Source organism: Helicoverpa armigera, chromosome 1 (genome assembly GCF_030705265.1).
Source record: "Helicoverpa armigera isolate CAAS_96S chromosome 1, ASM3070526v1, whole genome shotgun sequence".
Taxonomy (NCBI): Eukaryota; Metazoa; Arthropoda; class Insecta; order Lepidoptera; family Noctuidae; genus Helicoverpa; species Helicoverpa armigera.
The window spans coordinates 13,567,877-13,582,736 of record NC_087120.1 but is presented as its reverse complement, the minus strand read 5'-3'; the positions used below and the strand labels follow the sequence as shown (position 1 = coordinate 13,582,736).

General features: G+C 39.0%; 1 protein-coding gene across 3 annotated transcripts in view; it reads right to left on the bottom strand.

Annotated features, from left to right (window-relative positions):
• Positions 1-305: 305 nt before the first annotated feature.
• Pico (pico) overlaps positions 306-14,860 on the bottom strand; it is a 50,514-nt gene continuing 35,959 nt past the window's right edge. For 2 of the 3 annotated variants that reach the window (XM_021331842.3, XM_021331843.3), the window contains 13 exons: positions 13,660-13,752; positions 9,779-9,968; positions 9,550-9,686; positions 9,238-9,327; positions 8,918-9,152; positions 8,679-8,828; positions 8,362-8,553; positions 7,974-8,221; positions 7,327-7,419; positions 6,129-6,241; positions 5,217-5,308; positions 4,796-4,990; positions 306-4,707 (listed from right to left, as the gene is read on the bottom strand). In XM_021331842.3, the coding sequence (XP_021187517.3) occupies positions 3,488-4,707; positions 4,796-4,990; positions 5,217-5,308; positions 6,129-6,241; positions 7,327-7,419; positions 7,974-8,221; positions 8,362-8,553; positions 8,679-8,828; positions 8,918-9,152; positions 9,238-9,327; positions 9,550-9,686; positions 9,779-9,968; positions 13,660-13,752 (3,048 nt within the window). In that variant the 3' untranslated portion in view covers positions 306-3,487. Of the gene's footprint in view, positions 4,708-4,795; positions 4,991-5,216; positions 5,309-6,128; positions 6,242-7,326; positions 7,420-7,973; positions 8,222-8,361; positions 8,554-8,678; positions 8,829-8,917; positions 9,153-9,237; positions 9,328-9,549; positions 9,687-9,778; positions 9,969-10,586; positions 11,559-13,659; positions 13,753-14,860 lie in introns of those variants that run through there. The other variant, XM_021331841.3, reaches the window with a different exon arrangement.

Sequence of the window (14,860 nt, the reverse complement as noted above, 5' to 3'; positions counted from 1 at the left end):
ACTCTCTATGTCCTTCTCCCGGGTCTAAGCTACCTCCCCTCTTATTTTTAGCTGGAACGGTTCAGCAATTCTTGAGTTACAAGTAGTGTAACTAACACGACTTTCTTTTATATGTTTAGGTTTAATTTTTTAGTAGTAAGATCAAGGATACTTGTACTGGTAATAATACCCAAAAAGGTAGTACCTATTGGCCTCAACGTATGTACAATTAATACAGTACATACAATTTCAAAGATCCTATTTTGCCTACCTGCAAGGCAGTGATTTTATGTAAGTACCTATTACAAAATCAATAAAAAACGATCTTCTTGGAATTTCATTATATTTGAAAAAATATACAAAGAATTAATGTTTATAATTAATTTGTTCTGTACAATTTAAACATATTTAATTAAGAATACTAATAAATGCGTTACACAAAACTGATTACTAAACCGTTTTTCAATACATCATCAGGTAGGTATGCGTCGAAATCATGAGAGTACAACCCGTATCTAACTATTAGTTTGCTGTAAACAATTTTAAATTTAGATCTAGATTACTTTATCAGATATTATATACAAACATTAATGAACAGTTAATGATTATTTAAGATTACTTTCGGTATTTTAAGTCCCGTTTTGAGACTCACGACACATCAGAGTATGCAGAACAAGTTGCCTTTATAACGAATAGATCCAGCTATGATTACAAACCATAGCACATTGCACACAGTGTTGCATGTTTACAAAATCATAATACAGAACATTACAGATACATTACAACAAACACTCATCATTTCGTATAAATGTAGATTTTACCACAACATAGTTCAATACAGTAAAAATTACATTCACATAAAACATCTAAAGCAAGAACGACTATAAAATGAATTGTGTCCAAGTAATGTTGCTCATTGAAATTTTCAAACTTTTCGCTTCCTCAAAGTTTTTCAAAAATTGTGGATACCTACTTAGTTATAATTTTTTATTTTAATGAAACAGCAGATTTTTCAGAATATCAATGAGCTTGTTTTAAATAGTGTTGGAAGTCATCAGGTCAATAGCAATAAGAATAAAAACGCCAAACTCGGCTAGAGAAATTATTTATAATTCGTTTACCACTTAGACACATAATTACAAAAAGTAGTGTCTTCTGTGGACACCACTTAACGAATCCGGATTTTATGGACGCAACCTTATTGTCAATATCGGATTTTTATTTCATATTTTCAGTCTTTGAAATCCGAATTTCATTGGATGGACTTTAACTGGTGTCATGTAAAATTAAATTTTTATGTAGTTACAGAAAGCATGCCTGATGTACTATACAAACGCAGTCATGGCATTCACATCATAACATTGTAAAATTTTATAAACAATTGCTAAGTAAGCTTTAACCCAGTTCAACGAGGATACAAACGTACATTTTTGTATTACAACGGTTTACTAATTTCCACGTCCAATTTTCAAAGTAGGTAAACAGTTGTTTTACGAAAAACGGACGTTTATGTTATCAGTGAAAATGGGCCTCATTCCATCAAGTGCAACGCTTATTTTGTGACAAGCTTACTTTTATTTCTTAAATGTTGTTGTTTTTTTTTATATAAATAAATACAGTTAGATATAGTCATATTATAATTTCGAACTATAGGAATGCAGAATTTGAATATATAATGAAAAAGTATATTTAATTAAGGCAGTTGATAGCTACGCGTACTGCGAGCAAAGACAGAGTAAAATATGCGTATTATATCTATAGTATCCTAATGGAAATGTGCTGAATTCACGATTTGTTGTTGTTTATTAGTGTCGAACTTATTTCACAGCTGACGCTTCAGTTTTATAATTTAGATTCTTAATTTTAATGCGAATGGTTCAATGACAGGGTTCTTTACACCTAGATAGAATTATCGTTAAGTTATCGATATATAAGGCCTCTTCACGCTAACAAAATATCCATATTACACTGTCTTCACTCCACAGTATTAACAAACTAGGATAAAAAAACAATCGTACGTAATTTTAGATTAAATAAGTAATTATATCTAGTCAGGTATTCAAAGCTTAATTTATAAGCTACACAAGGACCGAGTTCCATCGCTGTAGTGCTTCGCTAAAATACATAAAACAATTTACATAACATTTATTAGCTGTTTATGATACAATATCGGAAATGAGTAAGGTATTCAAAACAGTTTCCGATGTGTATACATCATTCAATAAATTGGTAATAAAAAAGTACTAATTATCCTGCCGCCGTCGTCTCATCGGGTCGTATCTTGGAAATAGCTCAGACACGACGTAATCACAGCCCAAACATAAAAATAACGCTTATTGATGACACAGTGAGATCAGATACATTGGAGTTCTGTATATTTTTCATTCTGTCCCCCTTCAATCTCTATTTATAACACTCGTTTCATTCTTTGTATACTTATTCAAAAGAATTTAAATGTTCATGAACAATGCTTGCTTCGGAAGCGCCCGCGCCTTTGAAATCGCACTTGTCAATCACAACAATAAAATCAGAAGTTATGGCACACAAGAGGATAGTGACGACTTCAGTGTGATCTACGGAGACGGCAAGCAAGAACACAGTTAAGCTTAATATTACGAGTGTGTATAGCCCTACCATGACTTATCTTTTTACTTTTACTGTTCTGGCGCACATAAATAAAATGCACTCATCCTTTTCAGCAACGGATAAGCAGGAGTTTCGTGCGTCGTGGTAGGTCTCGCATTTGCAAACATTATTTTCTGTGAGGCTGAAATAACATAATATCGTATCATCTAGCCAATATCATGTTGCAATTATACTATACAATGATCCTAAACGTAGACTGCCCGAGTTCATAATAAAACATTTATAATAATAATTAACTAGGAACATAATATAAAATTGACAAAACTCCAACTCATGCAATAAATATATTTTGCAAGTTCACCAGCAATAATTATATTATCTATCAGCGTCCTTGCACTCTTTAGTTTGGATAACCCGCCTCTTTCTAACGTTCAATTAAATAATTTTTATAACACTTGCCTAAACTATGAATTCTACTACAATTTTTCTCAATATGCAAGTGAACTTGCAAAAATGCCAACCTACACACCCTAGTACATACCTTTCAAAATAGCACCCCATTCTGATTATCATAATTTTAAATTGTTTTTAACTGCGTTCCAAATGATAACACTTTCAGATTGGTCATTTTTACGAAAACACGCTCTACATACATTTGGGATAAAGTACCTACCTATGCAGTTAGTTGCCTTTAATTTTTTTATACAAGAACATTTATTACCTAACTCCAGAGAGCTTAGTTATAATTATTAGAAACGCCTAAAGTTACATGAAAACATTTAGTTTCTATTCGCTACACGTATTTGTTCGGCGACGTATGAGACACCGGTTTCATTACAGTGGTTCAAGGGTTTAACATATAATCTAATAGTGTATAATGATTGAATATGAATAAATATGTAATTCCGGTACATGTAGCCGCTCAGACGGCGGGCGGCGGCGCGGTGCTGAGGTGCGTGGACTCGCTGCGGCGCGGCGGCGCGGGCGGCGGCCGCTTCTTGATGGGCTTGGGCTCCTCGCGGCGCGGCGCCGCCTCGCGCCCGAACACGTTCTCGTAGAACGGGTCCTCCACTCCCCCGCCGTAGTGCTCCTGCACCCACATCGACACACTCGTCTCCTTATAATCCTCTGACAAAGGATATTCCCTAAAACCCAAAACCTCGTGCGGCGTTGTCGCAGGCTCCAATTTACATTTTTGTGCTACCTGCCATTTTTTTCTCATTACCCTTTGCAAGTCTCTAAGGAACTCTTTTGGAGGATTGCTATTCGAATCTGCTAATTTCTTTGGTGACGATAACCTTGTGCTTTCATTGCGTTTAGGTGGCGGTGGCTTCCGAGGCGATAACGGAGGCTGCTCCTTTAAATTGAAAGATATTTTTTTAGCCTTCTTGCTGTCGGTATTAACCGGGAGGTCATCAGCGAAAATCACTTTTTTCATTGAGCCCGTTCGTTCTTTAGAAGGATCAGCTGTTATCTTCTTCTGAATCGAGGGACTGCCGTTACTGATTTTCTTGGTCTGCAACTCGGCGAGACAGGCGCCGTACGCGACGTTTTGTTGACCATAAATGCTCTTGTCTGAATGAAGAGACGATGTTCGGGAGGCTTCCGAGTGGACGCTGTCGAGTGAGGGTTGTCGCGGGAATGTGCGGCTCTGGTCAGTGCGCGTGGCGACGCGCGACTGGCCGGCGCGGGCTGCCTGCTCCACCTGCTGCGCCGTCAGCTGCGTCACGATGTCGTGCACGCGCCCGGCCGCCGTGTGCGCTTCTATGGTATGCTCTGGTGGGGGCGGGGGCAGGCTCAGCTGAGACCCGGTCAGGTCTTCGATAGGCTCGAGCGGAGGCGGCGGCGGCGGCAGCGAGTCCAGGCTTAGCGTCGAACTGAACATCCCATCGGGAATATCTTCAGTCGGAGGGGGCGGGGGCAAGTCTTCCACGGTACTCACGACTGGTGGTCGCTGCACTTTATCATAGATTGTGGTGTACCCATATAATGCGGATCCACTATCGGAGCTGTTTCGGTACAAGCTGTCGCGGGGAATGCTCTCGTAGTGGCCGTAGGTGGGAGAGGGTGGGTCGAGGCGGACGGGGCTGCCTGTAGCACTGAGGCGACTGGCGTTGCTGTATACAGTGGTGTCTGCTGTATCTGTAGAAGAGGAAATGGGAGCATAAGATTGGATTATTATAGAACATTTTTAATAGTAAGCATGTGTTTATTGTGTTAGGATTCTGACCGATGGTGTGGTGACGTTTGAGCGTGGAGTCGTCGGACCGCGCGGGGCGTGGACGCCGCGTGAGGGTGCCGGAGTCGCCGCCGCCCTCGTCCTCCGCGCCGCAGTCTCCGCCCTTTTCCACCATCTCCTTCAGTTGACGCGTCATCCACGTCAACGGAATGTTTGGTTTCATGGACGGTTTGCGCTTTATCGTACCTGCAAAGTGTGACACGCAAATAAGTAAAATGTGGTCCCTTACAATGGTATCGCGTAAGTCAAAAAACAGCCATTTTATCAAAAAGGTACCTAATGGTAATTTATAGATAAGTTCGGAAAATAAGAAGATATTTTTCTGTCCTGTAATTTTGACAAATACCTATATTGTTATATATGAAATTGACAAGCATACATACTCAATTAAGTTACTAAAATGTTCAATTACCCATGGGGAACTCGCAGTCGAAGGCGCTCTCGGAGGCCGTGCCGCCGTCCGACAGGCAGCCGCTCGAACTGGACGACGATGCGCGGGAGTGTCTGCGCACAACAGTTATTACAATCATTTCTATTTATAAACAAACCATTTCTATGAGTTCGCCAAATTTTACAAATAATCGCGGATCAAAGTTGTGCCAGAATAAACATACACTTTTATAAGTTAAAACTTGCACTAACTTAAAAAAAAAAAACAAAAGTATTATCTTTTAGCGTGAGTGCGTGAGGTTAAGTTTACAGGAAAAATGCACATTGTTGTGCTCGGAAATTAGTTGCGAGCCACCATTATATTTGGCGAGCACAGCTCTCAATAAATTGAATCAATTAGTTTTGCCCTCCGAAGTTAGCTACTATTGAGTCAAGTCAAATTGTTAGAAAAAAACATGGCGATGCGCGTGCGCGAGCTGGCTTCGGAAGTGCAAAGTTATTTGACGAGCCCTATGCTTTATTTATGAAACAATGGTCGGAATAACTTCACATTATAATTAAGGACACATGAAAAACATTCGCATTACAGCCTATTTAGAAAACTACCTAAATAAAAAAATCCGCAAGCTTTTTAGATAATAAGATTCTGTAGAAATTGCAGTGACATTTGGAAAGGGCAATTTATATCGTCGCTTGGAACACAAGAACATTATTAAAAATAAACATACAAACATTAACAACATAAGGGTGCATATACACGGTGCATGTAGCTGGAGCAAGTTAACATGCGCAAGTGACAAGAGCACGCGGGTGGATATTTTGCTTTCGTACATGCGCGAGTCGCTGGACCCGCACGTTTTTAAACTGCATGTGCCTCAACATGCGCAAGCTACTTCCACCGTGTAGATGGCCCCTAAAATAAGTTGATACCAACCTGCCACTGCTGATGTCTGAGTTAGCCACACTAACGTTGCTAGAGGTGGATTGTGCTGGACTGTTGATTCCCAGCGCTGGCATGCCGTTCGTCTTAGTGGGGATCGAAGTTATCTGAGGGACAACAATTTAACATTACATACTCCGTCTTAAGAGGCTGACATCGTCCAAAACAAAATATGTACGAAAGAGAAGCCTGATGACGGCACGTTTAAAATGAGTTGAGTAGTCAAAATCAACTAAGTTCTGTATTTACATATGGATTAGTTAATGTTATACATTTTATCAATGTACATTAATAAGTAATACATATAATTTTGTTGGAAGATCATTTTAAGGGTTCTCAGAAATATGTTCAAGATTAATGTATATTTTTTTCAGCAAACTGCTATGTACAGCAGGGGTAATCAAAATAATGGATTTTGGGGGTAACTTGAATACATCAGGTTTTATGGAAGAATGGTAAAATCCTGCTAAACCATAATAATGAGCTTCTAATTAATAATAAGTGTGCGACTTTAGAGTAGCTCTTTAGATAAGCAAAAATACATTAAAGCGTTGGATTCTGATTAAGCCAGTAGGTATAATACTTGCAGATAAAAGAAGTACATACAAAAAGGCAAAATACCTTTCTTCTAAACAAAAAAAGAAACAAAAGCTAATAGAGCTTTTGTTAAAATTGTGTGAACAATTACAGCAGATGTTTAGCCGATGATTGTTTAGTTACGAGGTACAACAGGCTAGCATTACTTAGAATTGTATTTCTATACAAAGAAAAGTCTAAGTCTTTGCTTTAAGCTTTGACAAAATGTTGCTTTTAGTACAGATTTTATGTGCGAATTTGACGCGGAAACCAGTCATGTTTTTTTAAGGTTGGTCAGCAAACTAATTATTCTAATAATTCTAATATTATAGTGAGGAAAGTTTGTACTGACCAATTTTGATATATATATATATTTTAATTATTTATTTATTTATCTTATATCACAAAGGTAGCCATCTTATATGCTAAGCCCCACAAAACCGTTGTAATGGTTTGACTGTGGGGTCAGTGAGTATCTTTAATAACAATTAAATTTAATTTGAAAGTGAATGTTACTTTATACACTTCTTCCTCCTGGTATGTTCGTCTATACACTGCGCGGGCAAATCCGCTGGTATAACCTTGTGCAATAGGGTATTAATAACTATATACTTACTGAACATGATCGAGCGTGGGCGAGATGGTCTAAATCCTCCTGAGTGAGCTCTTCCACTAATGAACGGTAATTCTCCAACAGCTGCCTCCCGTGCTGTTAATAAAATTAATAATTTGTCATTATTCATTATGCGTATTCTACTTATAGTATTAATATTGACAAAGAGGGAAGATTTGTTTTTAAACGAATAAACTCAAAAACTACTGAAAGAATTTCAAAAACTCAACGTTAGTGAGATAAAATGAATATAGATTTTGTGAATAAAATTCATGTAAGTAACTGAGAACTATTGAATATTGCCCACGTTAAGGTTAACAATAAATTATTAATAGCCGTCTGTCCAGCCTTTACCAACTCCGGTTAAAAGTCGCTAAGTTGCCTTGGTTAGCTTCTGGTCTAATCGGCTGTTCTGCAATCATACATGAAGCGATCACAACATATCTCGGTTTTGGCCAAATTACTCGAGAAAAAATAACACACCTACGACCGAACCCAGCTCCGTAAGTCTAATAATTCTGTACCTAAACCTTCCTAACAAAAACCGAATAACTATTGGAAAAACCCGATTCAGTGGTTTTCGAGTTTATTCAAACAAACTTAGAGACCACAAAACTATTGCAACGCTAGAATAAATATATTTTCCGTACCTTTGCTATTCGCATGGCGGTCACCCATCTCTCCAGCGTTCGCTGATCATCAGCGCACAAGAACTTAATAAACTTAACACTCTTTGGTTGCTGCAGCCTCGGGTGCTTGATCGCGAAGCAGTAATCTGTTGGGGACTTGTACTTCTTCTTCCAATTCAACCCTATGTAAACTTCGTTATTGTCGAAAGTAGCCAGGCACACCAGCTCTTTAAGTGTCTTCACCTTATCTTTAGGCGAGTAGTACAGTCCTATTTAATAACAAAATATAAACAATTAAGGAAAAGATCAGGTCACATATAAATAGTTCGCATTGGCCAATTCGCGGGGCTTATAGTTAAAGAGATAAGTTTGTGTGGCCACACAGCGCAGCGTGTCATGTTCTACTAACCAGACGGTCTCAAAACGCAGTATATTTTCTTCCATCCCTTTTTGGCATCGTTTTTGAGATACAACGGGCCTTCCATCGGCGGCACTGGGTGGCCAGACACTGAGGGCACCGTGCTGGTAGTTCCTCCGCTCTGCCCGAAGAACTCTTCAATGATGACTTGTCTCGAGTGCTCGTCATGCTCGCTGGACCAACCTTAACAATCGTAATTTATGGCAATAAGTTATTGTTTTACATGTATCTTGTGTAAAAGGTTCAACCACACGAGCGTGGAGCGTGGAACGTGGTGGGAACGTGGGGTTGATCTATGATCTACTTACCTCTATCATCCTCAGTCAGTAAGAACTTCTCAGGAGTTTGGAACAGAGATATTTTGTCTGGTCGCTCGGCAAATAGAATTTTGTTCTTTGATTCTCTAGTCCATAACATTAAATTGTCGACAAGCATCTCATGGTCTTCGTACACTCGTTCTGAAATTAAGTGTTTGAACCATTAATTTGTTAGTACACTTACTAAATCAATATATAAATGTGTTTCTAGTATGTTTTGATGGTCTTACCCATGTGTAGGTCGGGTAGGTGCTCGACAATAGCCCACTTGGGCTCCATGGTGACATGGTTCTTATCTGCCAATAGACGAGCGACGTATCCACAAGTCATCTTCTCGTCGACCAGCAGACTCTTGGACGATCCATCCATAGAGAAGGCTTTGATGAAGAGCTTTTTAATGTTGGCTTCGCGCATGCGTTCCAACGCTAACTTAATTTTATCAGCTTTGAGTTGGAAACTAGCATCCTGGAGAGTTAATACGAAAAGTTAGTGTGCATTTACGTAGAAATTAAATTGTTTTATTTGCGTAAAAGTAGTGGCAGAACTTTACCTTCTGTGTTTGGTGGAGATTCAGTTTTAGTGATTTACATTTCGTGCTGGTGCTACTGGATGCTGAAGATTCGCTAGACAGCATGGATACCTAATAAGCCAGAAAACTACAAGTCAGTAGGCAGTAACATATCGTTAAAGGACATTACAGAAAATATTTATTTTGTCAACTTTGTGAGGAGTGTAAAAATTGCAAAATGTCAAGAAGATATCCCGATACTTCTAAATCAATAGTTACGAAATTATCACTCTAAGGGTACGAGGATTATATTTACAGTTGAAATGACCGTGTTACTAGTTAATGGTAACTCACAGTGTCGCTGAATGCGGAGTCATTGTCGGGAGAATCAGTGCGGGCGATACTAGATGCTCCGTCAGAGCACTCCTTATCTTGTCTCTGGGAGCCCTCGGCTGCACTGTTCGCTCTGGACTTGGATGCCGATGATAGTGCTGTAACCAAACCCATAAACATTCAATGTTAGCTAGCTTTCATAATGAGGCAAAAAACATCTGTGATAGCAGTGTTGCATTTCGTGTATTACCTGAAGATACCCTAGATATCTCTTCATCATACTCGGAGTCCAAGGCGCAGAGTTCTCCCAGGATGGCATCCAGATCTGCATCCTGCGTCTCCTCTAGGTTGGCCATAGAGAACCGGTACGTGTCTATGCGCGGTGCCACGATCTCCAGCGGCCTCAGGCCTCCCGTGCCATCACTCGACGAGTTCAAACCCTGCAATTTAAATATTCAATTTGAATCCTCCTGTTACCCGATTAGTATTACAGTAACTAATTACAATCATTCCTTTAACACGTTTCATGGGGCCGGTAACTATTCCCGCGCCTTAAATAAAGCGACTCGATGCAATGAATACCAATGCTGGGCCCTATACATGACCTTATTTGTCCAGGAATTAATTATCTACTCACATACAAACTGACATCCCAAAACATAATTGGGAATGCATTGTCTTCAAACAATGAACTTGGTAAGTTTGTATGTCTATCCCATTGTGACAACAAATTATGTTGACTTATACTATTTATATTTCTAATGAGATACAGACTTATCTATCACAGATATAAACTGTGTGAGCGTAACAGAGAGTTATCATATCACGAAGTCACTGACTTAGTTCAACGTGCTTGACTCCCAAGTGTTCGTTAATAATCTCCGAAAATTAAAATTGAATTAGCAGCGAATGCGTTTAAAAAAACGCTGCATTCACATTGAGGGTACTTTCAAATAAAGTATTTAATAAGTTATTAACTAGTTAATTGTACTGTTTCTATAAACATAAACAGAAAATAAATAATGACTTAGTTATCAGCAGACTCATTAGTCACGTACCGTTACCGCTGTTGTCATGTCCAAACTTTGTTCAAAGCTTTTAGTTTCTGTAGGAGAGTTAGTAACACTCCGTGCTTTCCCGCTTGCTAATCGAAAACTTCTATTGAGAGTTGACAGAAACCCTCCGCGCTGCCACTTACTGGATTCGTTTATTTGCACATCCATCATTACGTCTACATCGCAACGTGCAATGACTCATAAAACAACACTTCTCACTATTAGCAAAGCGTGCCAAAAGCCGGCGCTATGTCGTCGGGACCGGGACTCGCTCCCGAACCTAACAGCGGCCGTCTTAATTCATACGTTTTAATTCAAAACTAATTGTCAATAAATGCCATTTTGTTATTTCATACTAGTATAGTCAGTCAGTATGCACTTAGGATTAGTATGTATGGAAACGAGTTTGTTATTTCAACGGAGCACAGAACACGGAGCCTGCGCGGAACTGCACCACAAGTCTACCGCACTACAGTTAGTTGTTATATCGTAGGCGACCTCGCCCGTTCACTTTGCCGAAAACAAACTTTTTCGCGCCTGCTATCACGTTTGGTAAAATCACAGAACAAAGAGCACTAACGAGGAACCCACAAAACGCGTACGACATTCGCGGGCTCCAACCACAACTAGGCAGCGTCGAGCACACTGAAGTGAGTAGTATTACAAAATGAAGCATGAGCGCTCGCTGAGTCGGCCGTTCGAGGCAGGCAGCGCAGGGGGGGCGCAAGTAGACAAACGGCAACCGTGTTTTGTGACTTGCGCACGTGTGCGCGGCCCGCTACGCTACGTTGTTTGATTCCAGAATGAGTGGACGAAGCTCGGCGCGGCTGTGTGCGTGAGGGGACCGGGCTCGAACCCCGAGCGTGCCGCGCGCCCCGCCTTGCGCCCGGTGCCCAAAGTCGACACGATGCTCCCTCATTCACGCATATCAACATTTTTTATCACTTTTTGCTAATGACCCCAGAATTATTATTTTATCACGAGATTGTTGTATATGGTTGTATATCAAAGAAATAAAAAGTTTATCTCTTTGGGGACTCCAACAAAGTTTTGTCATAGAATATTAGGTGATAAAAAACAAGTAGGTATGTGTAATAAATAAACTGTTAAAAGCACGAAAGCTCTACTATAAAAATAACAACTAAATGCAGAAAGTATCTTCCCACATTTTGGAAAAAAAGGACTAGGTATAACACGCAACCAGCACGTGACAATGAAATAAGAAATCGACTGGATGACCTAGTTTTGTTCGGGTTTTGTTTAATACAAGGAAGGGCCGCCCTCTGTATCTCGAACAATGATATGCATATTAGAGACTAGAGAGTAAACTGAACTTATAACGAGAGGCCATAACTCTGATACAATAACTCTGTTTCGAGAGTTTTAACTATCGAGTTACACAAATGTACCTTATTCACAATCAAAATCCTGAAATATTTCAAATTTTTGATGCTATTTAAAATCTAGGTCTCACCTATCACATTTTACCATATCTACTTCTTGTAGATTGCAAAAATATTTAAAATAGTTGAGGGTGTAGCGAAGTTCTAAACAAAACGTATTTAACCACAAATAAAATATCGAGTTTAGTAATCATTAAAGCAAATTTCAAAATGATGTCTTTAGGCGGAGAACGTATAATGGATTTTGTGAATTGTACGGGACTACACCAGAAGTTATATGAAAAAGGTTGGACAAAAAATGGGAAACAGGTGTTGTGATGGAAACACCTGCCCGCACGAACGAGCGATACTCGACAGATGTGCAGGATCTATATTTTATCGATGTCTGACTTACTTTAGCATAACTACTCGATAATAATCTGAAATATGCAAAGAATAATAACTTGACACGGTTCACGTTGCGTTAATTACGTAGCTTTTTCTGTGAATGTTGTTCGAAGTCAAAACATATAAAAATGAATCAGAGCGCACCCCTCTAGATGGACTTTAAATAAAAACAAACTTATTTATTTGAATTTAATGTCTGTTTAACAATATCGCTGCATGGAGCAATTTGTCAGTATGTTCATACATCTGTCGCTTTACTGCTGTACCTATTGTTCATGAGAACAGTTGCCTCAATCTGTAATTATTATGAAAATTGGCGACATTGTTCAGTGGGGGAGCTTTATCAAATATGATGCAAAAGAAACAGTAATCATGTCACGAAAAGGTTAATAAAGAAACAGCTAAAGGTCTGTTGAAAATCAAGTTATCGCGTGTTCGTAGCCGAGATGTTAACGCCGTCGCAATAAGCTTGTCCTGGCGACGCAAAATCATGGCAAAAGCGCATATGCGCGCGCGCACCTGTCCCGCGGCGCTCGGGCCGCGCCGGCTGCAAGACACACGTGCTCTCGAGATGCAGCATCAATCATCCCTTTCGAAGTTAAGCAAGCACTCCGTTTTTATTTATTTAATTAAAGAAGGTATACTTATCTTTCGACTAAATTACGAACTTAGACCAGATGCTTCTATTTATGGCTCACGTTTGGGTTCTATGAGGCAACATGGAGTTTTCAAAGAGCTATCTAATAATAAAGTAAGTGCGTAACCTGTTACTTTTACTTGGCGTAAGCTAATGAGAGTGTTACTGACTAATTGGATTAGCAGGAATTGGCTGGAACTTTAAATATATTTGCGGACCCACGGCTGAATAAGGTGCTATTTTATAGTTTTATGTTTGAGTACTGAAGGATAATGTTTAACTTAACATTTTTTTTTCATATCATTATGTGTACCTATAGTGATACATGTACAAATAGCTCAGACTTTTAAAATAATGCCAGAATAGCGGCGAGATTCCGAAAAGTTATCTCGTCACTTTTAAAGTTTCTAAAGGACTTGAATATCATATGGAAACTATTAAAACAAATCTAAGCCAAAAACTACTAGACCTAAGCATACAGTGAGCTCGTTCTGGGGCGCGATTCTGCTAGACGACATACGATTCACATCCGACTGAGATTCAATCACGACTCAATTATGATTGAAGCGTATGTGGCATTCCGCTATTTTTTTCTTTTAAATAGTATCCTGTACGGTTGATATAAAAAGGGAAAGATTTTGTTGCTTACCGCAGTGAGCACGGTGAGCTCGCCGAGCCACTCGTTCAGCAAGGCCTCCGGGTCGTCGGCGGCGCCCGCGCCTTGTTCCTCTACCAACGCCATCTGAAAACAGTTGATTTATTTATTAGTAGGGAGTATTAAATCTTCTGCCTGTAAAAAAAATCAGTACTTGGCAAAATCATGTACAAGGTGTCTATAAAATCTCTTTTAAATATGTTTTTAAAAAGTCATAGTGTCAGATTTTTATGAAGTAATGTTTCTTGCATTTGCCAATTGTTTTCAGCCTTGTTAATAAAGGCATCGATAAGCGAAATTGCAAATTATTATCGATCAGCATTCATATTGTTCGGGCATCCATCCATTCACTATTTTGTACGAACGGTTTGCGAACAATATTGTGCGAAAAGATTACCTCAAAGATTAAAGTTAAGCTCGAAAGTTACTCTAGTAGTGTAACTTGCTAAGTAATAAGTAGCTAGGAACTAACGGCTTTGTTTTAAAGCTTAGGCGAAAGCTACCAAACTTTATGACGCTTATTTGAATACTGATGAGTGATTTAAGAGCTTAAGTGATGTGTAGAATTTGTAAATACTCGGTCGCAGTCACATTCGGTGAGAAGTTACAAATGTGTGTGAATTAATTTACATTAATTGAAGATGCTAACGAGGATTAAAAAAGCCTTCCTGAATGAAATAAGGAAAAATAACCAGCATAATTTAGTATATCAATAGCTTAATAATCATTCATGATCATCAGTCTATGACGATCACTCTATGAATTGGAATCCACATGTGTTTAAAAAGTAAGCCCATGTTTCAATCAGTTCAGACGTTGGACCGCTACACCGTAACTCAAAAGAAACTCACTTTAGCATTTATAATATAAACCAGGGATTTCACTGAGAAGTTTACGTCAGAAAGCTAAGTAAATTGTAACTTTAAGTAAACTTAGACATGAGATAATTGCGTTCAAAGCGAATCCAGAGTAGGTACTATTTATAGAATTGTTAGTAGAGCGGTCGTGGCCTCGTGGCCAGTCTGGCACAAGCAAATTATGTTTTGTGCTCCTAGCTTCCATAACCGGGAAGGAAAGTTGAATTGATATAACATTTACGTAATAATACTAACAGCAGTAGTAATGCATATAACAGATATTTTCGTAACTTTATTACAATGGAGTATCAAGCCAGTGTCGTGGTCGTGGCGCATGA